This window comes from Lepisosteus platostomus, chromosome 12 (genome assembly GCF_059453375.1).
Source record: "Lepisosteus platostomus isolate fLepPlt1 chromosome 12, fLepPlt1.hap1, whole genome shotgun sequence".
In the NCBI taxonomy this organism is placed as follows: Eukaryota; Metazoa; Chordata; class Actinopteri; order Semionotiformes; family Lepisosteidae; genus Lepisosteus; species Lepisosteus platostomus.
In genome coordinates this window covers 35,906,519-35,931,669 of record NC_142622.1, presented here as the reverse complement: position 1 = coordinate 35,931,669, position 25,151 = coordinate 35,906,519, and the positions used below count along the sequence as shown (strand labels likewise).

The following is a 25,151-nucleotide window of genomic DNA, read 5'->3' as shown; positions in this document are numbered from 1 at the left end:
AAATTGCAATCATCTCGTTGCGTGTCAAGGTTCCTATGATATTTGCAGTAGTCTAAAACCTAGAAGTAGCTTTCTACACAGCAGCAAAAAAGAAATAATGAATTTAATAGTAATAATCCCCACATGCCAGTCAGTGTTTCACCTTGTACAGTCAGTAGAGGAAAACTAACAAGAATTAATCAAGCAAGTTATTAAATGCCAATATATATTCCATCAATGACAGAACGTAGTGGAAATAGTCTCTCAGCTTCACTTTTTTTAACGTCAGCATGTGTTTATGATAAAGACAGTGCTGTCTTAAAATATTTAAAGCCAATAAAAAAAGAGAATTCAACTCTCAGTTGAACAATAACATTTCTTCAGGTTCTGGAGGGAATTTGGAAGGAATGTTGTAACACACAAAACCATCAAGAATCTCCACTAGCTACATTTTGAAGATTTTAATGGCCAAAAAAGATTACATCAGCTGAAATATGCAGGAGCAGAATGAAAGGGCTATGGCTGAAATGTCTACCTCTCTGTGTGTGCTGGCTGGCAATACAGGTATTGTCTCATCCACTGTGGCCAGCAGTGTCCTCAACGCCAGTCCGACCTCCTGAAACAACGTACAGTTAAAGGGGAGCTGCAACACTATTTTTGAATTTCAGGGTTATAAAGAATCAACACTGATGAGTGCATTTCAAACCACAATGAAAGCAAAATGTACATAGTAATGCGTGACAGCTCCAATTTACGTCACAAATAGACGAATTTCCAGTGGAGCCGTGCGTACCTGTCTGTGATTCAGAACAAGGCAACCAAACTTCCGGTGAGGTGAAGCGGCCCTATTACATTGTGAACAAGCAGGCTTGTGAATTCATCTCTTAATCCAATAAAAATCTTACTTTCAACTTCAAGACAGTTTTGCCGACAAACTAATTCTTATTTACTCTACATTTAGATCATGCCGGAATATGTTATGTAGTGAAATGTCTGCTGCACAACCTGTTCTTATTCACTCGTACATCTCATTACATCAGTCATTACAGTGACTAGTGAGCAGGAAGGGCCGCTTCACATCACAATTCGCACAAACCCTCGCTCTCACCTGTGGCGAGACCAGGGGTTTGCAACAACATGGTGACCATACAGTACTTTCATGATATTCATGATTTTGTTTTTAACTTGGAATTTGTAAAATGTAGCCATACCGTGAATTAATTTATTTTGTTACAGATATTTAATAAACGGTCTGAAAAAGTGGGACTGCACAACCAGCATTAATAAAAACCTTTTCTGAGTTTTAATGGGCTTGAGACTGTTTTTAGAGTAAAAAAAAACCCACTGTGCAGCAGATGTTGTAAACACTAATAAAATAAACTGACTAAATACAAAATTCCATTATTAAACATATATGGATCCCAACTTTACTCAACTGAGATTCAGGGTAAAATAGTGAAGGGAAAAGTGGAAAACTGCTCCTGTACCTTCACCATTGGCACATACTCCTCAGGTGGCGCAGGTTGGATTTTACTGGACATCTCGATCACAGCCTTAACCAGCCCTGTCACATTCTCATACACCTTGTCGTTGGAGCGGTCCAAGTTGGCTGTCGGGGGAGGACTGATCTCCTGGGGTTGAATCTAGACAACAACAAAAAAAAGAAGGAATACAAAGCGAAGGAGTTAAATAACATTTTGAATCTTAAAAGGAAGTGGAGTCCATTTTCCTAGGGACTCCAGTTCATAGCAGGTCACTCTATCTTGGCATAGTAGTGGTGCTATATTGACGTTAAAAAGCATTACAGACTGTTTAAAGACTTCTTAAATGCACAGTTTTGCTTCACAGTAAAGTTTCTGAGAGGTGGTCAATGCATAGCAAAATGCCGAATATTCATGATGACAACTGTGAAGGACAATTTACTGGACTTCGCTGCGTTTGTCTTTTCTACCATCAGAGGGCAGTGTTCCACTTTTTAATTGCATTAACTTTGAATTTGTATTAATTTCAGTACCAGGTTAGTGTTGATAAACCTCTATTGATTGTTATGCTATTGATATATGCCTCAGGAGCTTAAAGGATTATCTAGCACATAACAGAATTAAATACTTGTATTTCTATATCCTGTTTGATTTACATTTGCACCCATTTGATGATGGTATGAAGTTTAGATCCCTAACCACAGCTCCTCACTACTGCTCTTTTTAAAAGTACTTTTAAGTAACAAATGTTTAAAAATGGGGGTTCTAGACTTCTGTTTTTAATACTTCTATTTAGGCAGTTTAAAAGACTGCAATACAGAAATTAATTAATATCTTATATATTGATAAAGATTACATTTAATTTACAAATAGCCTGAGTGAGTTCAATTAAACACAAACAGCAGGTATTATTTTGTTCTCAAATGAAAACACGGCTTTCATTTACTAAATGAATTACTGAATGTAGATTAAAACCTATAAATGTTTAAAAAATAAAATGATAATACAACAGTTAAATAAGCAGAAATTAATTTATTAATATTATCTGTACAACACCTACATTTACTACTCCAGAATAGCACAAATTAAGAGTTAATCTCAAACTTCTTAAATTAGTGTTTCACAATTAGCACACATCTGTTGGTAACACGAGTGGTTTAACATTAAGCTACTCAAATTTATACATTAAAATTTAATACAATTCTACAAAAATACAACACTGAAAAAATGGCTCAACAATATGCATTGCAGTACAATTAAAATTCAATTCACATTAATGTACGAAGATAATGCTCAGACATTTGTGGCTTTAGTGTGAAATGATGAAATGCCCATATTAACTTTCTCATCTAAAATGTTGCAATTGTTAATTATGGGAACAAACCAATTTGGATCAATGAAGATAAGTGTTTAAGAAGTGCAGAGGAAGCTTCTTTCTAAAAAGGCTCTGTCTGCAGATCTGTCATGCTCTTACACATTTTTCACATGAGCTGCAAATGGGCTTTTTGTAAACAAGTTTACTATGAGCTAAATCAATTTGGAGTATTATATCGCAATCACCATTTGGTTTGTGCTTGAATAAAACTATTGGAAGAAATACCTACATATTGCTCACAAAGGATAGTTGTTGCCTTCATAAAAAAAGGAAAAAAGGTGTTTTGCAAAGAATACTGGGAAATATAGTGAATTTATGAGTTGATGGAGGTTATCCAATATGGGAGTAAGCTCGGTACAGCACAGAACCAATGAGGAGTGAAGAATATTTATTAACACTAATTGACTGAATTCCAGGATAGTTAAGTCCAGTTTGGTGATTTTCAGATGACAAAGCCCTGTTAGAAAGTTGTCAAAAGGAATCAGAAAGGCTGGAGATAATTAAGCCCGTCGGACCCATGCAAAGTAATTGATGAAATCTAGTGAAAACCAAGTGAAGGAGATGGAGACACTATCAGAGGCAAAGAGACTCACACAAACACACATAAGTTTCTTACCCTCCAGGGCTAAATTCAAGAACAGTGTGGCAGAAGGTAAAAAAAATAAAATATTGCAGGTGCAGAGAAACAAAAGAGGAACAAAATATTAATAATGTAACAAGCAAAAAAAAACATGCTTAAACATTAGAGCAATGCTGCAAGAATAAAGTAATACCATGCACATGCTTTGTTGCAGATATGCAGTAAACGCATTTGTATTTTTCCCCCTGTTTTCTTTCTGACTTGAAAGGGCAACTTCTAAATGAATTTACTGGGCAGCCTATTTATCATATTCTACAAAAACAGTCATATTCTTTTAACGTACTCTGGCCCTGCACTCATTACTAAAGCCTATCATGATGTAAGGCAGAGATCAAACATGTAAAAAACATGTGTGCTTTCATTAGTATATAACATTAAGGTAAACTTAGCCCAGCTCATACTCCTGTGTCTGTTATATTTCAGGAATTCATTCTCCAATATGCCAGTTTTACTCCCGTTTTATGTTCACAGCTAGGAGAGGCCTCTTTGGTCTGTTCTTGGGATTTCTCTAACCCTCTCTGCTTGCAGACAGATCACATTGGAATGAAAAAAAAAAGGTAGCAAAACAAACTGTGAAATTTTATATACCATTACCAAATGGTCTCTCACTAATAATCTCTCTATACACGATTATGATCAACAGGAAGCTTTCAAATGTACTTTTCTTATAAAGCAAAACAACTTCCGAGGGCAAGAGCTCTAGTCAACCTATCTTCCCCCCCCCCTTCTCAGATTTTAATATTTCGCTGTTAAGGAACTCCCTCCTCCCTGCTGTACCTTCGCCAGACGTATATTTGGTATTTATTAACAGTGCTGCACTGCCAGCCAGATAGACGCAGTAAGGAGGAGGGGGCTGTGCAGGAGAACAGCTGGTCTTGGTTTAGCTGAGGCTTGGCAGGCTGGGGCCAGTGGCATGGCTGAAGGCTGCACAGACTCCGAGGAGCTGATGGAGGAGACCTGTTCTGCTGACACCAAGGAACTATGTAGGTTCCTGGTAAACTAGGGGAAATTTTGACAAGCTGAGAGGGCTGCCTACTTTCCATCCTTCCTGTCTGTGGGTGTACAGTATGCGTGTCCTAGCGTCAGAAATGGAAGGAGGTGTACATTTACAAAGGCCTGTGACCGATGTCCCCTGCAGTTCCCGCAAGCAGGGACCACAGCAATCCGCTAAAACACAACTGGAGCTTCCCCTTGAGAAATGTGTGAGGCTACGTCTTGAAAATAATGCCCTTATAGTTTCTAAGAAAAGATTGTGATGTACTTGCCATGTGTTTCATGGTCATTGGCACTGATTTTACATTTCTATCAGCCATGCAGCCTGAGCCGATAACCTCAGTGACCATGAGAACATCCATTCGGAAAGTCAACAAGAAGACCAGAGCCATACCTTCACTCCTTCGTTGTAGCTGTCTACAGGGTTCAGACTGGCCAGGCTGCCCAGGTGGCTGGGAGCTCCTGGGCGAGGTGGTTTCTTTGGTGGAGCCACATGTTCTAGTAAGGATAAAATGTTTGGGAATATCAGAAGCTAAAAAGACATACACTTTCTTCCACAATTTTGTCCTGAGAGGTATCCATACTTCCCCATCTTAAGCCTTTGTACATGTAGATGGTATGCAGTAGCTTTCACAGCCTAGTCATGTATTTAACAGAGTTAACACCAACACTGAGGACTTACAACGTTTGGCATGTTGACATTTCTTTTACTTGCTCAATTGTTTTTTCTTAAAATAGTAGTTTTGGAAATATCAGTTAATGAACACTCATACTGATCTGATGGAAATGAGTCTGTGTGCCTCACATCTGGTCACATCTCAAGACCAAGATGCAAAAGTACAAGAAGCAATGTTCAGGCAGCGGATGGACATCTCTCGCAGCTCAAATGAAGATCAAAGCCGGCTAATAGAGGTCACTGCTGTGTGTCAAGCTGAGGTGATCTATGGCCACACACCCACCTAACTCCAGAATGATCTACCTGCAGGAATCAGCATCTGGGAATGAAATAGCCACGATTCCAACAACTCATTTCCTGTAGACTGTAGGTCCCAACATGAACACCGAGCTGAGACCATTTTTGCTTCTTCTGTTTGGATTAATAATTAGTCTTTTCAAGGCCACATGGGCTGGTCTTGTGGGAGCAATAAAGCAGAGTACATGCCAACTCTACATATAATCTTGTTAAATAAGAGGGGTGGAAGTCAGGAACAATAAGAGACTTGGAGAACAAAGCAATTAACAGAGCACAGTTGGCCTGAGTTTTACCTGGTTTGCCTACGGGTTGGTAAATGTGCTGGTTTCCCATCTGCCAAAAGGAGAAAAAATGAAAAGCAATTAGAATTATTCATGGCTTCTGATTCAAAAATGTTTTTATTATGTTAAAGTTAAATTACTCCCACATCTTTGAGTTGCTGTGGTTTCTCAATGAATAGCACAAATAGTTCAGATGTTTGCAAAGCACAGTTACATCTGCCTAGACCACAAGAAATAATAATAATAAAAAACCTTTATCCGAGTAGTGACACCACAAACAACAAATCCCTTGTCAGTAAATCTTTTTATAAAAGGACTGGTGACAATGTCTGTCTCGTCTCCACTGGAGCAACTTGCTCATACACACCCATAAACCAATTTTAAATCATTTTAGAAAAGTTGTGCTTTTACCCAGTAAACACATCAAAAAAGAACCAAAATGATGAAAGAAGCAGACTTTTTTTTTTAAAATAGCTCTGCTAGAAATGGATCAGCCTGTCCTACTAAACAGACTGTAAATTTAAAATATCAACAGGACAGGATTCAAATCTCTTTGCATTAGTGTAGACCTTCTTCCACATAATAGCATTATACACTAAACTATTCCATATAACTTGTTTAAAAGTAGAATGTTATTCATGATAACACAATACATTTAATAAAACAGAGATCATTTAAAAGTCAGTCCTCTTAAGGAATTCACAACATGCCCATATAAACATACTGGTATCCAAAACTGAATTCCATCACCAGAAATAATGGCTCTTAGCCCGGCATTCCTGGAGAAAAACCTATTTTTTTAAATAATAGGGAATAAATCATGCTTTAATCTCCACAGTTATGAATACTTTTTAATATATTCTAAAGTTAATGCCAAAAACGGACCGAAATAGAAATGTTTCTAAATTAATAATTCAACATTTTAGTGCTATCTTTGAAAGGAGAATTGTCTAAGCAAAAATGCTGAGAAGCAAATGAGTTATAATGTCTTCCCTGTGGAAAATATCATAACTGCCTCTGTCTGTACTGGCATCCATTTACATGTTCTCTGAAGCACGGAAGCATATGAGAAAAACATTACTTAAAGCACCACAGTCTGTGTGGTATTTTACTTAGTAGCTCTATTGGAGTTGTGTTTTGGTTCACACAGAAAACATTTAACCTCTGTTAAGGTGCTAAAACAATGACAGACTAGGAAAAGAACATATGAAATGAGTTTCTTCTGAAATCCTGAAATCCTGCTGGAAGTTGGTTTATGATTTCCTAAACAGAACCATTGTTTAAGAGTAGCAATGTTTCACAGTACACCCCAGGGCATTAATAGAGAGGGGAAGTGTTTGAACAAGCCTGCTTCATATTGGCAGAAAAAAAAGGTTTAATACTTTAATAGCTCAAGGATTGCTTTGCAGTCTTTACAATTAATATAATTGCTTTAAAAATACAAAACTATTTTATCGAGAATTCCCAACATTTTTTAAGTTAACTCTTACTGAAATAAATATAAGCAGAATTGCAAATCACATTTTTTCCAATTATAAGTGTGTATTTCAATGTTTGGAAGCGATTTATGCCTATTATCGTAAGCAATTTCTTTGCTGATGTTATTAGGGGTTTGTTACAAATGACACAAAGCAACATTCAACTCAGGTGCAAAATGATAGACTGTAAATGTGTCAGTGCATGATTTTATTTCAGCTTAAGCTGAAGGAAACATTTTAGCTCCATTCGAGAGAAGGAGGCGGCATGAAGAAGGGGATTTCCCCTTTTCTGTGAGCTGTTACATCTGGAAAAATAAACAAAAAACACGAGACACTCACTGGTCCTTGGAGACTGCAGTCCTCCCGGTCAATACTGCCCCTTGAATTCCTTGGGTCTGGCTTCTGGGATGGGAAGAGGAGGGATGATTAACAGACATTTCCAGCTTTTTAATAATATATATATACAAAAACAGTTTAACGAAAACAAACATGGTCTACGTTATTTATAAAACATTGACTTATTGAAAACTCTTATCCGCAAAGTAGGAACAGAGTGCAACTTTGTTAGCACTGTCCATTTTCATGACTGTGGTCCATTTTTCGGAGAACAAGACTACCAACCACAGTGCACTGTTATACATTGGCCACCGACGCTTTCAGTACAAGTCACTGAGCTTTCATAACTCCCACAGTCACAAAGTAAAAAAATAAATAAAATCCTCTTCGAAAAAACTAGAGTGTTGAACACCCAGACACTGTTTCTTTACCTTGCTGTGACAATTTTTAAGAAAAACATTTTTTTTTCCTGTTAAATACAATCCTTAAGTAGAACAGAGCACTTCAAAGCCTTCAAGCCCTTTTGACAGGGTTTACTTGTGAGAACAGTCTTCTTTGCCAGTTCTCTGCTGCTTGCCAACAATTTGAGGAAAAAAAAAAAAGAAAAACGAACAAGTTAAAAAAAAAACCCTCCCCCCTTTGCTGTACCAGTTTTCCAAAGCAGGACTTGAAAACCTGCATCCTCTGTGCTTTTCTCTTGTGGGATCGCTGCAGTGGTTTTAAGTGTGGAGCGAACAACGAGGACTTCCATCGACAGGATGAGAAGGGCAGTGCATTAATTCCTGCTTCCTGCTGGAGGAAGGCTTATATGTACTTGGCTGATTCATGTAGCGAGGACACGCAGCCAGCTAATTCAGCCTCTCTCCCTCGCTCTGAGTGCGCCATGCCTGTGATCAGATAACCATGCATGGCATCTCTCCTCCACTTTATCCCTTAAGTATGTTGGTTTGCATCCTTTTGCTGTCGACTGAAGTATTCCTAGTATTCCCTGCCACAGGAGGTCTATTTTCTCTCATTCTTGCTATGCCCAAATACAAACTTGAAACCAAAACCAACAAAACACACAATTCTACTAAGTAGCTGTATTGAAATATTAGAACTAGAAATAAATATTTTCATGAAATAAAAGAAGCATTTGAGAACTCTGACCTTGTATATCCTTTACTGCTCCAAGAATTCCTATGTAGCCATTTATCATGCAAAAAAAAAAAAAACACCGAATGCCTTATATGTACTTTCAAAAGATGTCAAGCCAGTCTGCTGTAAAAACTGTGGGACTGAGCAGGAACGGAATATAGAAAACAAAATGAAGCATTCCATTTTGGATTTTTTAGATAATGTTATTTTAAAACAAATAACTGGGATTGGTTTACACTGAAATGTGCTTTCATGCAACATCTGTCCACAAATACTGTAGTGGATATAATAAACTTCCTTTTTAATTACTTTGTAGCTATAGTGATCAATAATGGTAAAAGAGGAGTGTACACATCACGCAAGGAGCTGGCACGTGGACAATAAACGTCTCAGTTTTTACCTGTAATGATAATTCCAAGCTAGCACTGGCATGCAGTTTACAAACAGCACAATGACAGAGTGATATACAAAGGTATTCATTTCAGTGCAAAATGTCTCCCCATCTTATGAAAGTAAACCAAAAAGCTTAAGGGCGCTTCTGAAGATTAGCTGGAATCTACAGTGTTTTAGTCCTCCTAAAACAGAGGTGCAGTAAACAGTTTTACAAAGTGCTCTTTTATAAAAACGAATTTAATTCATGACATTAAACCAACTTTCTTTGTAGTTTCTGACATACCTTCATGATTACTATGACAAAACTTTGCAAAGAAGCCCTCCTAATTTTCCCAAACCAACTCTTTTCCCTATCTTTAGCAACACCCTTCTTTACCAAGCCCTTTTTGAAAATTTAAAAGTATTTAAAATCCTGATAGGTACTGACTAAATTGAAAAATTCTGAGATCTTTACTTTTTCTAGTGCAACAAGCATCTCATAAATTCAAGAGGAATTCTTAATTGCCTAATTTAAGTTCCAGGAAACAGAAACTTGAAGGAGAGGGTATTTAGGAGTGAGAAAAGGATATACGTCTTTACACAGAGGGAGATGGGTGTCTGGATCAAGCTACCCAGTGATGAAGTTGAAGCTGAGCAGCTGAGATTTTTCACCAAAAGAATACACGAAAACTTTGGGTCAATAAACTACTCGCAACTGAATGCACATGTTCAGACAAATGCTGCCCTCTAATTTATAGCCTTAAATCGAAGACAGACACTTAGATCTAAATCAAAGACAGTCCCTCAGATTTAACTGAAAACAAAGAGAAAGTAAAGAAGACTTCCACATTCACTAAAGTGATGCAATTTTTCAGAGGATTTGAATTATTTAGTATCTTGATTTAGATCATGAAGCCAGGGAAAGGATCATTTGCCCTCTCCACATATTCCAAAAATAGTGAATCCATAAATTATTATTTACATTGTTTGCCCATTGCCCACGTGGAGAAAAATGGAAAAAAAAACACTTTACAGTCTGCAGTGCACCTTGGAAAGCAGGTATAAATGCTGCTGAAGCTGTCAGTTGCTAGACTATATGGTTCTTAGAATATGTGAATCGCAGGCCACAAAGATTTCCACATCTCTGTGTAGACAAACTATTATTCAAGAGGACGCTTCCAAAGCGCTCACAGTGGTTACAAAAAAAAAACAGCAGTGATCCCAGATTTTCCACAGGAAAGACATCAGAAGACACTGAGGTTTCCTTCATTGTAAATCTTTAACCTAGCCAGAAAAACAAATTCTTGATACATCACTGCACTATTATGCAAGGATGTTTCAAGCTCAAGCAAACTTGCATTAAAAGAGTTAAGTTATTACTGGCACTGATTTCTGTACGCCAAATGCATTCCTAATTCTGAGTCAATACCCAAGATTAATTGTATATGCAGACTTAACCCAAACTGTCTCTTAACCAAGTATTGGAAAGTGGTGGGCTGTGTTTAGGGGTTTAGTTTACTCCCGATTCTGAGAAAGGAAGTATAAAACCAAAAATACCAGGGTGGGAGGAGCGAATTCTTTACAGCATTGGGAAACTAAATGGGGAAAAAGACATTTCATCATAATTTCAGACAGATAAAGTCTAATGTTTTAGACATTGGCCGATTCCTTTATTTCCTAAAAACAGCTCAGAGTTTGGTGTCAGTTTTTTGCAGAGCTCACTACCACAACGATTTATAGGTTTGTTTTGAAAAACGGGCACTGCCGACAAAAGCCTGGGGATTAGTTTTCCGTTTATTCTACACAAAATAAATACATACCTTTAACAATCAGGAGCGTGAAAAATTAATTGGAGAGAAATGGGGCTTAGAACAGTAAACTTGATGCCAGCAAAAACAAAATGGGGATGGAAATGACCTGCTTATTCCATTCATGGAAGGCAAAAGGTTTTTTTTTTATATTAAGTCAAGTCCAGTTCTTTGCCATAACTAAGCAATAAATCTTCATCCTAAATTATATGCTCATGGAAAACAAAACAATAAGGTGACGTTACCAAGAATCTCTCTTCCTGCTCCAGCCAGCGCTGATCCTCCTCCATCTGCTGCTGCTGCATCATCAGCCTCTCCTCCATGAGGTGAGTGGGCAGCCCCTGCCCCATCCCTCGCAGGTCCAGAGCTCCGCCCTCCTGCGGGCACGCAGGCGATTAGCGTGCTTTCTCTGGGCCCTCTCTCCTCCCCAGCCCCGGGCCGCCCCACTTGAGCTCTTGGAGCTCTCCGCACCACGGCGAACCCTCCTCACTTTGGCAGCGGGCAGTGCAGGAGGAACAACCCATCTCGGCCTTTGAATACGACGGCCCCGGTGGTCACGCGTTTCGAAAACAACCACCAGCGAGCGCTCCTTCCCTCTTTGTCAAACGGCAAATGCAGGGCGAGGAGGCGGGGGGGCACCAAGTAATATCTGGCCTGTCTGGATAATTGTATGGCCTTCCACAGGGAAACGTGGCACGGAATGGTCCTCACCTCCATGTTGGGAGACCACATGGGAATGTCCTGTGGCCTGTGGTGGTTCCAGGAGTCATGGGGATCCAGTACAGAGGCCTGGGGGGGATACACTGCGCTGGGCATCGAAGACATACCGTGAGAGCCCGGGTATCCGGACACCTGCGGAGCACAAGCAGGACAGGGAATGATTTCGACAGGCAACAGGTATCTGGAATGCACATGGATCTGAATATAAACCAACTGAAACCTAATGTGCGTCGTACAACAGGAAAATAAGAGAATTAAGAGCCCTTTGCCTGGCTGGCCAACGAAATCCAGATAGAACTTAGTCAACTTGCGTAATAATTGCCTGTCTGATCATTGGTCGGACTGAAATTTCAAACAAATTCATTCTACTTGACAAATTACTGCAGTCCTCAGTTTTCTAAATGTCCCTTTATATCTAAAAATGCATTTCCTGGCCTTCCTGACTGAGGAAAAAATAATCATGTGGTGAATGATTTAGAAAGCACAATGGCACAGCAGAATTTGATACTGACAAGAAAGAGAAACTATTGTCTTCCCCATGTTAGTAACTATGGGGCTAAATGTCAGACAAGAGGGCCCCATCTAATTGCATGTAAAGGACACTGCTAAAGATGTAACAGGCTGCTATGCAGTTCAGCTCAAACTCAGATGTCAAAATTTGGTAACATATTCATGATTCATAAATGAATCTGCTTTGGCATTTACTAGACGCAGCCCTGCAGATTAGCCCTGTCAGTACATTTAAATACAGCATAGACTTTATTCAGAATTAATCAATGTAAAGTACTCTAGCTGCAACAAAAATCTATTTGAGTGGAAGTGGAATATCATGTCAAAATGAAGTGTTCCTAATATCGCATTGAGGTCCCAACAGAACAAACTTTATGTACTGAATTCCAACATCCTAAAAAAAGCAAACAAATGAAATAACAGGAAATGCTTGCTCTCAGTGTATTTTATGAGAAGCCTAAAGGTCATTAACAAACTTAAAATATTTTTGACTTATTATCTTTGCAGTCTGTTAACAATTTCTGTCTGGAGCTCATGAGAAACTAAAATGTTCTAGTTAATTACTCATGTGACTTTCTCCAATCTCCTGAGACATATCAGTTCTTTAAGTCCTTTAGTTCTTTGCATTCGTATATATTCAGTGCTCTTCAAGTTTGTTGTATTACTTTAAATAAATCCAGCAAAAACAAATCTGCGATAACATTCTGTCCTTCTGAAAAGCAATGGAAGCTTCTGGAACTGCAAAGAGGCCTCTGATGATTACCAGTCTCCCTGGGGTATAAAGGGAGGCAACACAAGGCACACATTGAAGTGGCAGCGTTCATCATGAGGGTTAACGTCATAAAGCTCTCCCAAGACTGCAGACATTTTAGATTGATCTCCAAAACTGGGGAATGTTTATAAAAGAATCCCAAAAAATCTACCCGAAACACTGCTTTAGTCTTAGGAATTAAATGCTACTGGTATAGTGGCAGCCCGCCTAGGAACAGGACACAAGTGTACCTTGACACCACAGACTGAGAGACCAGTCCTATGGCAGGCAAACCATAAATCCAAAAGCAACAGCTACACATCTCCAACTACCACTTTGTTGCCAGCATGAATGTGGCATTCATGGTAGGGTTGCAAGAAAAAAAAAGCCTCTTTTGGAGAAAAAACACAAAAAGCTTTTTGGATATGTTCATCATGCTCGTTATATTTTGTGCAAAAAAAGGTCAAGATCATGATGCAAAAACATGCATGGTCACTGTGAAATATGGCAGGGCAGTATGGTAGTTGAGTAGTTATTTTGAGATACTTTTGCATCTATTGATCCTGGAGCCCTTGTTAAGATAGAGGGAAATCATGAACTCCACGAAGAATCAGGACACTCCAGCCAAACAGCAAAAAATAAGCATTTCAGTATGACAATAATCTAAACCATACATTCACAGTTGACAAGGACATTATTAACTGCAAACAAAATAAAAGTGCTTGACTTAAAAATGCAGCCATTAAATAAATATGCAAGTGAGGTTCAAACTCAAGAAGACTGCACACAAATGGAAACCAAAGGGGATGAAGGACATAAAGGACATTCCTCCTTAGAAGTGCCAGGACCTCTTGGCTTTAGAGGATTCGTATTGGCTACTGCAGGGAAGTGAATCCCTGTGTTGCCTGGACTTTATTAAAAATACGACTTGCTCTGTACAATGTTATTAATATTACAGCACAATGTTTACATTTATCCTAGACAGGATATTACCCAATCTGTAAATCTATGGTATTTGTTTTTGTTCCTATGTAAACAGGAATGAATAAATATGAAGGGTACCATATATTGTGCACTATATACGGTATATACACATATATATATACATCAAGCACTTTGAGAAGCCACCTTTAAAGGCTCTATATAAACTTGCTATTTTTGTTAGCTATTATTGTGTTTATAAAATGATCAAACTTGTATGAAAAGACAGCTGGATACAATCACTTCTCACAACGTGTTTATTTTATACTTTTACATCATTTTATACATTAGAAAACCTAAGGTGTGTAGAGCAGTCAGGTAATATGATCATTTGCGGTACTGAATGGTTTAGAAAGAGTTTATAAAAAACAGGGTAGGTAAGTGGCTAATGAGGTCTTACCTGGTAATGATTGTGCTGAACAGCATGCTGAGGGCTGGGATAAAATCCTTCACTTGATCTTGGACTGGGGTATCCCGGTCTGCTGGGCTACAAAAGCAGAAAGAGGAGAACACAGAGAACAAGGTTTCATACTGCTGCCTGAGGAATGGATTCCAAATTAGCAACAAGCAATGATGTTCGTGCAAACAAGATGTTAGATGATTTGGAAGACAAAAAGTTGCAATAAGAAGCAAGCAGATAAGATTAAGAAACAAAGCAGTAGCAAAAAGTCTAGTACTTAGTACTGTGTTGTTTAGGGAACATTCATGAGTGGTACAGAGAAAGTATTGTACTGTAAATTCAGCCAACGCATTTTTTGATTCTGTCCTTTGTTATGGCCTCTACCCAACCGAGTCAGATGCATGACCAAATTGAGAAATATAACTGAAAATAAGAAAGGCTGTAAATGAGGAGATCAGTAATTAATCAAATCTAAAATTTCATCCAATCACTTTTCTTAGAAGTGTCAAGAGATTGGGCCTTAACTTCCTGTATAGGAATCGTCTTCCAGATACCATTATCTTCTTGTGTATGTTTCCTATGGTTGGTCTTAAATAAATTCCCTAAATCTCCAAATTTGTCCCCATCTTGTTTACTTACCGAAAGAGTCTCCTAGTTTGATATAACATAAACCTATTAAGATTTTAAATACCTGTATACAATTTCATTTGTTCTGAAGAGAATCAGTATAGTTGTAAATCCCCTTTACTTACATGAATCAAACTGAACTAAAAGGGTTGCTTTGTTGAAACCTCTGAGTTTCTTTCTAGTCTAGAAAGGTTGGAGATATTTTAAGACATGCAATAGTTAAAATGCAGTCTCCAACACATTTAGGAGCTGTAAACATAGTTCAAATTAAACCTTTTATCACACATCATTCTTGTTCCTCTACTTTAAGCACTTTCTAAAACCATGGTATCATTATTGTGGAACTGTGATGAAAAATGATAGCATTATATGTTAGGTCGTACAAGTCCATTGTAAAGCGTAAGATTAAAGTCCCTTTAATTGTAATTTTACCTAAACAGTGTTTTCTTTATTGATTCCCCACAACATGTTGATGTGGACATAGAACAATATACTTTTGTGCATAGCTTTCTGCAGCTTCTTGGATTCGTATGACTTAATTTGAGAATGAACCTTTTACAGCAGAACTTATCAAAAGCTTTCTAAAAATATATCTTATGCTGCTTGTTTGAAGAATTCTTATTCAGTGACAGAAACCAGACTCAGTGATCTCTAGTTTCTTGACTTGGATGTCTCCCCTTTTTACAAACTGGTATTACATTTGCAGTTCTCCAAACACAGAGCACTGGTCCCATTCCAAGCAAGAAATTAAATATCCTACCTAAGGGTCTATAAATAACATTCCTTATTTCCTTAAGTATGACTCGGAAACCATGAACACCTGGTTATTTACAAGTTGTTAACTGTCCTGGCCCCTGCAGAACCTAAGTGTAAGCTAAAACTTTCTAACACTGCTTGGCTCATTCTGTAACAGGGGACACAATGATGTCTTGTATTGTAAATACCTGTTGTGTCTCTCTATACTAGCATGTTTAGTAGATCATTTTCTATCATTGAGATAATATGGATTTAAACAGTTTATGGTTTTACAGTTTATTTATTGCTTTAGAACTGAAAGCTTCTTGTATTATTGTCTCTATTTCAACCTTCTTTTCCACCTCCCTCTTGGTGATTTTGTTTTTTTGCTGTAGCTTGATATACCCCTTTCCAGTTTTGAATCTTGGGCCTTTTAGCAGTCTGTAGGGTAGTCTAGCACTTCTGATTTATTAAATATTGCCATTAAACCAATAAGGCCTCATTTAGACTAAACCCTAGACTAAAAAACGTATACAACAGCATAGAAGTCATCTGAGGTTTAGGTGTTATCTTTCAGTATTGACATACCTTCAATTCTATTAGAAACAAATATAAAGTACATTTCCACTATCTTGTATTATTCCCCATCTTTGATATATTGAAATATGTTCAATGTTATCTATATTTAATAGTGAATTGTAGTCATTCTCAGCGACTGCGACAACCAAACGTATAAGGCAAAATTCTTGGTCTGCAGCAGATCTCCCTGTGATTGAACCAAGGAGAATAATGTTTGAGCCTATAATTTACAAAACACCACTTCCAGTTTCTGTTCATTACTTGTACCTCAAAGGGAAACTAGAAAGCTGCTCTCAGTTGTCAAGGTTTCCAATGAATGCCTGGCCTACTACGTTTTATAATGTCTTGGCTTGGGTAGGAAAAGTACCGCAGCAACATGTGAAACATAAAAGTCTCAGCACAATCAGCAGTGTGTTTCCAGAGGCAAGGTGAATTTCCAGGGAAAAACAGCTGTGAGGTAGTACAAAACTCCTACTGTATAGTGCAATATTTCAAATGTATAGTCAGGAAAGCCTACCTACCAAGTGCAAGGTATAGATATCAACAAGAGAACAAAATGGCAGGTTGAACCCCATTTAGAAATAAATTAATAACAGAAGCGTACTGCCATTACAAGGTTACTCACCACGTTTCAAACGACTTGGCCAAACAGTTTTTAATCATGCACTGAGTGCAGTACAGGTTGTACATTAATGAGAACAAAATGGGTGTCACGTAGCCTTTCTGGTTTGTAGGAAAACCATTTCCTGTCTTGAAATTACACTGTCAAAACAATTATATGTTCGAAATCTGAAGTTAATTTGTCAAATTTATAATGAAGAACAGTTACAGTACCCATTTCTCAAAGCATGAGATGACTAGGTTGAGGACATTCTGTAAGTTTCACTGCAGCCTTTGTGGTACAACTTTAAGGCAAATTTGAGTGTGAAAACACACCAAGTTTCAAGTCAAGTTCTCAAAGACAGTATATCTACTTTAAGAAAAAAATGGTCAATCAGGCAGGAATTATGGCCTATGTAGCAGCCTGCTTTCAGCAAAAGTTAAATATATTGACACAAGAATGACATCAACCAAGTCTGAAGATTAATAGTGACTTCAGAAAAGAAGTCACTTGAATGGTTTTTGATGGACTCAATAAGATGGCCAAACCATGTGACAAATCCATCATATACCCCGAACACATCTAAAACTTGCATCTGCGTTGATTACCAACTGACATTTCCAAAACAGATAGCCATAAAAAGAACACAAGTTGATTTATTTGTATAAGCTGTGATCTTAAGGAAAATTAATTACTGTAATAAAAAAAAAGTAATAATTCACAAAAAGAACAAAGAAAAAGCCTGACTACAGTACATCTCGGCTACCTGCAAACTCAAAAACCTTTGAGGGTCTAAACACCCCAACGTGAATCTCAGCATGTTCATCACTAAACTATCATGGAAATAATGGTCAAGTGTGCAAAAACCACAGTAAAGAGAGTGAATCAGAATAAGACTACCATTAATAATCAGTTACATATAAAAGTCGAGAACCCTCTATTGCAGAAAGCTTTCCATTCAAAACATGCAAAGAACATGCAGTACCAATACGTTATTTGATTATGTCTTTTAAATCAAGATTATGAAATGTCTAATCTTGAGCAGAGTGAAATTGTATTCTGCTAACATAGCAGTAGTGCAGGTGAGTTTGTCTTTGTTTTAATGGAACCCATTTCAAATATCATGCTATAAGTTCTACATATTACTGAAGACAAAGACGCATACCTAGATTGCTACAGAATCACATTTGGTGAAATAAAAAATATATAGCTTCCTTAGTTTATAAACCTTTTTATATTAAACCTACAGTAATTCACTGCTTTTTATGCTAGAAAAAACAAAACTTAAGATTCTGCCATCAGAACCACACTGAGAGAGAAGAGCCCATGTCTATTTCTGATTCTCAGCAGTACTGAGACATCACTCACAGATGGGGGAAAGGAAAAATCAAATTCTAAACCACTGTCCCTGCTGTGCGGTCTTTTCAAAGGCAAGCGTACATCTACCACACTAACTTTCTGGTTGGCTTCTATGACTGAGTTACAAATCCTTTCCCGGAAGCCTGTTTCAGTGCTCTACTGAAAAAGTCTTCACTGTAAAAATAGCCTGCAATCTCCAAACCTCCTCCTCCCCGACTCAACACCTGCCTGGGGTCTTCTCTGGCCTTGGCCTGCAGGGGTCAGCTGGCGCTGCAGGCTTAGGGCTGGCCTGTCAAAGCAGAGTGGCAGCGTGTGCTGTGGCCCTGGCCGGGGGCCGCAGGGGGGCAGTGAAGGCCACCTCCTGGGCCGAGCAGGGACAGCCCTGAGCAGCCTGGCCTGACAGGGCGCCTCGGAGGCAGGGCGCAGGGCCAGAGGGTGCAGACGCTGATCGGTAGGCTCTTTTAGGCCCAGACAGAGCTGAGAGCAGTGGTAGGAGAGCTCTGGTGGCACAGACAGACAGTCCAAGCTAAGGCTGTATTGCAAGGACGGCCGGCGAGCAGGCTGCAAGACGAGACACACGGACATATGCATACGCCAGCACAGAGGACACAGAAGCACATTAAAAAAAAACACATTGGAAAGAAAAAAAAACACTTAGCAGACAGTAAATAGCAAGCAGAGCAGTGCATGATGGAGGCAGAGAAGTGTGGGTCTGGAACATGACAAAGCAAGAAAATAGTTTAAGCACATTTAGGACTAATACATATATAAATAAATCATATATAAACGATCTAATCTACAACACCAGAATACGTATTACTCTGTATTGGCAATACAGCGCAAAAACTGACATTTAAACACAGTTTTAAACAGGAAACTTCCAGCTAGGCTGAAGGATATTAGTGAAAAATCACTTTCTTACCATATGCACTGAGGCTTAGGATGGGATAGTTATATCTGAGTAGTGCTAAAAATGAGCATTTCTGGGAATCAGCCTAGCCTTCACTACAGCAATGTTGTGAAGGTGAAAAAGCAAGACAGCTCTTCTGTAGAGGTATAAGCCAATTTGTTGATTTCATTTGCAAAAAGGAAATAATCTAAATTGCAATCTAAATAAACTAAATCAGCTAGGTATTATTTCAACTAAAAATCTAAATAACTTAAATTTATGCCAGAATTATCCACAGCCCTGAAGTCAGAATCCCTTTGTGTAAATAAAACTAATCAGGTACTTTTAGCAATTTCAATTACTTAGAGGCAGCTGCCAAACCACACAAGACCAAGCTTTAAAGGCTAAAACAAGTGCAGTATTTTACCAAGATTCCAATCAGGAAAAGCACATTATAATGTTCGTGTCTTGAACTACTGTATACCTGGGCACAGGGAGAAGCTCAATTCACTGCTGCCAGTTTTAACAGGGAATGCACAACAAGACAAAGCCAACAGGGGAAGACACAGGGAGCTGCAGTCTTTCTGGCCCACCTGACCATAAGAATATCGGGTCAGTTCTCCAGAGAGTACCTACTTTAGGGGGTGCCTCATCAGATCCTCCGGAATCCCACGACACTGTCACCTGACGTCTCATCTCCATTCGGATCCTCTCCTCTTGCTGAGCTTTCTCTTCTTCTAATATTGTGCTGTGGCAAAAACGAAACAGGTTAACCTTTAGGAACTCTATTAAGTCAACTGTCAGGTTTTGAACTACAGACCAAAGTGAAGCAGTAGCTACTTTGTGTAGCTTTGGAATAAAACTCAAGGCTCTAGGGAGTTAAATGCTAACTTTGGATTCCTACACACTTTGAAGAAAAAAAAGATAAATCAGATAAAAGCCTATCTTTCCTTAGATAAAAGAGCATCTTGGCAAATATAAACCCGGAAAACCCTGTTTTAGGAGACAAAAGACACTCAAACAGTGATACAATTCCAGACACCAGTTCACGTTGCTGAAAAGCAGCTAACTGGATCGGTTACAGAGCAAGTGGGAGAAAAAAAAAAGAAATTCTTCTATAGTTTCAAGATGAGCACTCACTAGTAGTACCATTGCCCAGATTCTTAAAATGACTACAGCTCTCCTCTGGAATCCCAGTCACAGATGTGAACAAAAATCCAACGGGAGTTGGTTTGCAGCAGAGCTCACTATAGCATTATACGCACAAGTCTCTTTGTTCTTACTTACAAAGAAGAGCCATAGGTATATTTGCTTGATTTCTATGTTTTTCTCTTATATGTGAATATAAGACACATGCAGGAAATCGGTCTGAACTCTTGAAATGCTAAAATGCTTGCCCTCCCTTTTAAGTCTGCTATATCCATTATAAAACAATCTATTTATAGTAACTCACAATTAAGGGAAGGGTGACCTAGTAATGCTGTGAATATTCCCTTCCAACACTGCTTTAACGTTAAAGGCCAAGCACAACTGCATTGGATCTTTACTGTTTTATACTGCCAGTTATGGCAAAACATCAGGTTAACCATCAAGGACTCATATTTGACAGAAAGATAAATGTCTCTTCTGAATTGCCTGCCACCTAGAGAGGGCTATTTCTGGAAAAGGGGTTGCTCTGTGTAATGCTGGCATGTGTTCTTGTGAATGAATGGAAAACCCAACATTAAGACCATCTGTCCTTGTCCATCCTGAAATAATGACAAAATCTGTGCTTTTCTATTCAAACAAAACTGAACTAGATAACAATAATTACTTTAAAATACTATAGCTAACCACTGGTAAATCCCTCTTAATAAAACTCATGACGACTGAATATAATAAACTACATCCCAAATCAGTAAGACTAATTTTTGTAGAAAACAGATGTTAGTGTTATTTAGCCGAGGTTCCTATTAGCACGGTAATCAAAGCACTTGAATCACTAATAATGTAGTCTCCAACCTTTTAAACTGATGCTTCCAATCCCATATGTACAATTTGAACTGAAATCAGAACTACAGAAACTTTTCGAAAGACTCACGACATTAAAATCACACAAACACATTTACCCATAGCGAGAATCTGTTACAGCTTGACACCCAAACCCTGACATTGTGCAAACTGCAATTGCATTATCCCGCAGAACAACAAAAAGCCCAAGAAGCCCATCTGTTACCTTCAGCTGGGAGCACCTCATCTCTTATGCATACAATGGAATCCATTGAGATGGAAGATCAAACAAAGCACGTGAGGGAATGCCAGGAACAGCACACGACAGAGTGCGAATCCAGAGCTGACACTGACTAAGACTTACCAGAGCAGCTCACAGTAAAAAGAGCCTTTATCAGAGCCAGGGAGAAACGGACTGGCCTTCTGTGACGCAGCCTCCTCCCTGCCTAGCTATGCAGATTGTTACGCTTGGCAGCTGACCAACGTATAAAAGCCCAGGCAGGCAGCTTTTAAAAAAGAGGGCAGTTTGTACAACACTCAGGCTCCACAGAAATGGGCTGTTTGAGGGCAGTCCTCTTTCTGCCAGTTTGGCTGGATTTTTAACTTGCTAACGGTTGGTGCAGCAAAGCTCCAATAAAGACAGAAAGGTAGGGAACATTTAAACTGTATTCCTTTATCAAAAATCTTTCTGCTTCCCATGTGACAGACCGATAATATTCTGTAGTAATATAAGAATTTCAGCACTCTTTGGAAGATTCTAAAAATGTAAGGTTTTGTGTTTCAAGAGTTTATCAGTCATCATTATACTGTGCAAGAACACCCAATTTGTTCATGAAGAAAATATTTAAATTTCATTTTTGGATAAATTCTTGTTTTCATTCTGGACACCGTCAACTTGCAGTACAGCAAGCAGAGACTCTAGTCTAATTATGACCTCTCAAGGAGAGAAAATACATACATAAAATTAGGCTCTCATCCTAACTCATGTATTTGATCTGTAGGTATTTATTTCCTTCACAATCATTTTAAAAACAGTTAATGATAAAATGCTATTAAACGTAATAAAGTTTTTACCATGCTGTAAATGATTTTACCGTATAAAAAATGTATCATACACAAAGTGTCATAAAAACTATAACAATTTCCTGCATTCCAAAGTTTATTGGTCATGGAGGTTTCCACAGAAAGTCCCACTGATCCTATGTGAAGTTACTTCTGACATTTGTTCCTCTCTTTACTGCCTGCATAGATATCAGACGTGACAATTCACCAGCAGACCTCGCAGCCACACCGGAGAGCAAATCTACGAATTCTACGAAAATGTGCACTTTTGTATTCATACCGATAACAGCATGAAGAATACGTTGAAAATACACTGAGAGGAACATTTGAGTGCACAAAACCCTTTGGATCTTGATTTTGATATTGGGCTTTAAACCCACTTCAGATGGGTTTTAATATATTGGAGGATTTACATACTCATTAATAGTTTACAGAGCTCTAATGACTTGGAATTCAATTTCTTTTCTGCGGCGACTATTTCACTATGTGGCGTCTGGTCAGGAGTATTCTTTACCATACATGTCACTGAAGTCTGCGCCACATGAAAGACAGCTCTCTGGCTTGTATCTAATAGCAACAGGATAAACTGCAAAAAATGTAACAGCTGCTCATAGTTAAACAATTATAATTGTAAGAAATAAGGAGTGACAGTGCTGACAGCTACACAGGCACATAGCAATTGGCGAAAGAGATCAGCCCCTAATCCTGACAACTTCATTATAAAACCGGGCACATCAAGAATAGTTTCCCTTCCTATACTTAATTTATTACTTTTACCGATTCTAATACAAATCAATGTTTTGCATTGTGTATCTGATTTTAAGATGCTCATAGGACATATAGTTGTAAGATACGTGCGTGTTGTGACCCAATTGATTTATCTTCAATCTAAAGGAGCTGTGATTTTCCATCCTAGGATCTACTGTATATAAATACAGATACCCTGAGTTCGCATTATTCCAGAATTTTATTTTTTTAAAGGAGGTCCACAGAAGGGCTGCAAAATCCCTGAGATGGCTCAAGTCACACTGTGCTCCTTCCCAGACAATCATGGGAACTCAAACTGCAATGCCACTTTAGGAAATACACATGCCATAAATAACTACTTCCAGAGGGGAATGCATGTTTGTAATGCTCTAGAGGAGAGAAGCTATGCAGGCTAAAAATCAACACTAGCATTCCGTTTCAAAAAGAAGGAATACATTGCTGATAACACACTTTGTTCACAATGACTCAGTATTAGATACAGAATCAGCATCTGTAATAGTAGTGAGTCAGTACAAGCTAAAAGGAATTTAAATTCCATATACAGTAAGTGGATCATTATAAATCAGAAAAATTCTGGCATGAAAGTTTAGCAGTCTGGTATATTGTAAAATATTGTAAAATATGGTATGGCCTAGTCTATGTTTTGTCTGACTTTTGATATGACCTGTTCTGAACTGAATGTGATCAATATCTGTGAAATCTTTGGGGCACCCTTGAGGAGTAAGGAAAACAAAGGCACACAGAAACAGGTCTGCAGTTCTGATGGTAGGAGTGTGCTTTTCAAACCTTTGCTTTTTATGGGAAAGTTTAACGGCAAGATACAGTTGCCCATAATCCTTCTACGTTTTTATTTGAAATGCCTATATGCGGATGTGCATTGTAAGAACTTCCAAACTGAATTGTTGGGAGATAAAATGGAAAGTGGTTACCCTATCTAGCTGCATTACTAAAATTGAATAAAAATCTGTTCCGTCAACTAGTTTAACACGACACATTCATGTAAGAAACAATAGATTATCTTTCATCTGTACGATTCATTTACAAATGTTTAATAAAGGCTTCCTAAATATGTCTGCACTCTTTCCTCTTCTGCTCTTAATTATGTTTTCATCATTTCGCTTAGGATAATATTTTGCGAAAAGGCTTCTGCTTTCCTCTGCTCTTGGTTTTGTTTCTATTCCACAGTCCTCAAGCATTCTTCACTGAGCACCACTAATAACCTGATAGACTGAAGGCTCTGCAAATTACCTTTGACAGTGCAGAGGAAACGGTTTCTATAAAACCCCAGGATCTCCAAAATGGTTCTGAGAAAAGCCAGGGGCCATGAAATTACTATATCAGTTCCATGCGGTTGCCTGTAAACAAGCCAAGCAGTAGATCACTGTATTCACAGCTGTGAAGGAACAAGGGTGCTGGTGTCCCAGGAGGGAGAACTGTACCACAGCGTAAAGGTTTACATCCCAAATGGCTTTTAACTGACCCAGCAACACCACCATTAAACATTTTCAACCCCATTAAACATGACAAACATGCCACTGCATTCAATTCTTGAGTTGTTTCAGAGTGAGTGGTAAAGTGTCTGACCCCAACTGTTCTAAGGCTAAATTATTTTGCCCTGTAACAAAACAGATTTGAGCATAATTTTATAAGAGTTTATTGAACAGTGTAGAAAGTATTCACCCCCATTGTATTTTGCCAATTTTTGTTGTCACAACCAGAAAACTCGACAGACTTTTTTTCCCTTTTAATCTACACAACAGTATCATTTATTTAAACAATATCAATGTGTTTAAAAGTTTGGAACTAAAAAGTTAGAAATAAAAAAAAAAACCCAATCTTCACTGGGAAACTATTCACCCCTTAGCATTAATACTTCTTAACAGGCTCCGCCTCAACCAGTTGTATTCAGAATTTACACAATATGCTGACTGGGATCCAATATGTTGAGGGGTTAGCCATTCAGATTGAACACATCTCTTTGTAAGGTTAAATACACCTGTCTGTGAGATCCCATCAATAGACATTACTAAGCAATAATAATAATAATAATAATAATAATAATAATAATAATAATAATAATAATAATAATAAAAAAACTATTTTATATAGCGCCTTTAAAGGTGGCTTCTCAAAGCGCTTTACAGGATGACAATAACAATAAATAAGACTACAACAATAAATAAGAAGATTTCACAAGATAGGACACAATTATAATTACAACAATACAACAATAACAATAGAGGAGACCGTGGAAGGTGGTATTAAGAAGAGCAGAGGGGTGAAGAATGGAACCAGTTAAGTAAAGGCTTTTCTGAAAAGGAGGGTTT

The 25,151-nt window shown here is 38.2% G+C and overlaps 1 protein-coding gene and 1 long non-coding RNA gene across 19 annotated transcripts in view; one reads left to right on the top strand and one right to left on the bottom strand.

The window, feature by feature from the left end:
- Window positions 1-25,151, bottom strand: part of LOC148651479 (focal adhesion kinase 1) — a 156,620-nt gene that overhangs the window by 1,532 nt on the left and 129,937 nt on the right. For 15 of the 18 annotated variants that reach the window (XM_088601801.1, XM_088601803.1, XM_088601804.1 and 12 more), the window contains 9 exons: window positions 19,642-19,753; window positions 14,216-14,302; window positions 11,565-11,705; window positions 11,099-11,230; window positions 7,540-7,602; window positions 5,735-5,774; window positions 4,863-4,966; window positions 1,467-1,622; window positions 515-595 (listed from right to left, as the gene is read on the bottom strand). In XM_088601801.1, coding sequence (XP_088457927.1) covers window positions 515-595; window positions 1,467-1,622; window positions 4,863-4,966; window positions 5,735-5,774; window positions 7,540-7,602; window positions 11,099-11,230; window positions 11,565-11,705; window positions 14,216-14,302; window positions 19,642-19,753 — 916 coding nt within the window. The other 3 variants (XM_088601819.1, XM_088601808.1, XM_088601818.1) reach the window with 3 other exon arrangements.
- LOC148651481 (uncharacterized) lies at window positions 21,409-23,901 on the top strand. Its single transcript, XR_015925757.1, has 2 exons — window positions 21,409-21,641; window positions 22,244-23,901. It is a non-coding gene; the product is annotated as an uncharacterized LOC148651481 (long non-coding RNA).